The sequence below is a fragment of the Penaeus monodon genome, chromosome 24 (assembly GCF_015228065.2).
Source record: "Penaeus monodon isolate SGIC_2016 chromosome 24, NSTDA_Pmon_1, whole genome shotgun sequence".
Classification (NCBI taxonomy): domain Eukaryota; kingdom Metazoa; phylum Arthropoda; class Malacostraca; order Decapoda; family Penaeidae; genus Penaeus; species Penaeus monodon.
In genome coordinates, this window is record NC_051409.1 from 29,444,034 (window position 1) to 29,444,276 (window position 243).

Below are 243 nucleotides of genomic sequence, written 5' to 3' on the forward strand. Positions count from 1 at the left end.
CTCACTACAACTGGTATCCGGCGTCACCCTGAAGAATCCCGGGCCACAGTCCCCCTTATGCGGGCACCCTAACAGGGCCGCCCGCACCGCTATCGCCCTGTGCCAGCGCCGTGGGTGGAGGCGAATGTAGCGAGCTTTGAAGGGCGTGTTGAGGTAGTGTCTCCTCTCCGTGTGCTTGTCGAGGTTGCCTCCGAATACCTGAAGGAGGGAGAGAGGAAGGGCTTACTTGAGGGTTGGTGTTTT

General features: G+C 60.1%; 1 protein-coding gene across 1 annotated transcript in view; it reads right to left on the reverse strand.

Moving 5' to 3' along the window:
* Nucleotides 1–243, reverse strand: part of LOC119588947 (EGF-like repeat and discoidin I-like domain-containing protein 3) — a 110,464-nt gene that overhangs the window by 3,194 nt on the left and 107,027 nt on the right. The window contains 1 exon segment of the mRNA XM_037937558.1: nt 6–198. Coding sequence (XP_037793486.1) covers nt 6–198 — 193 coding nt within the window.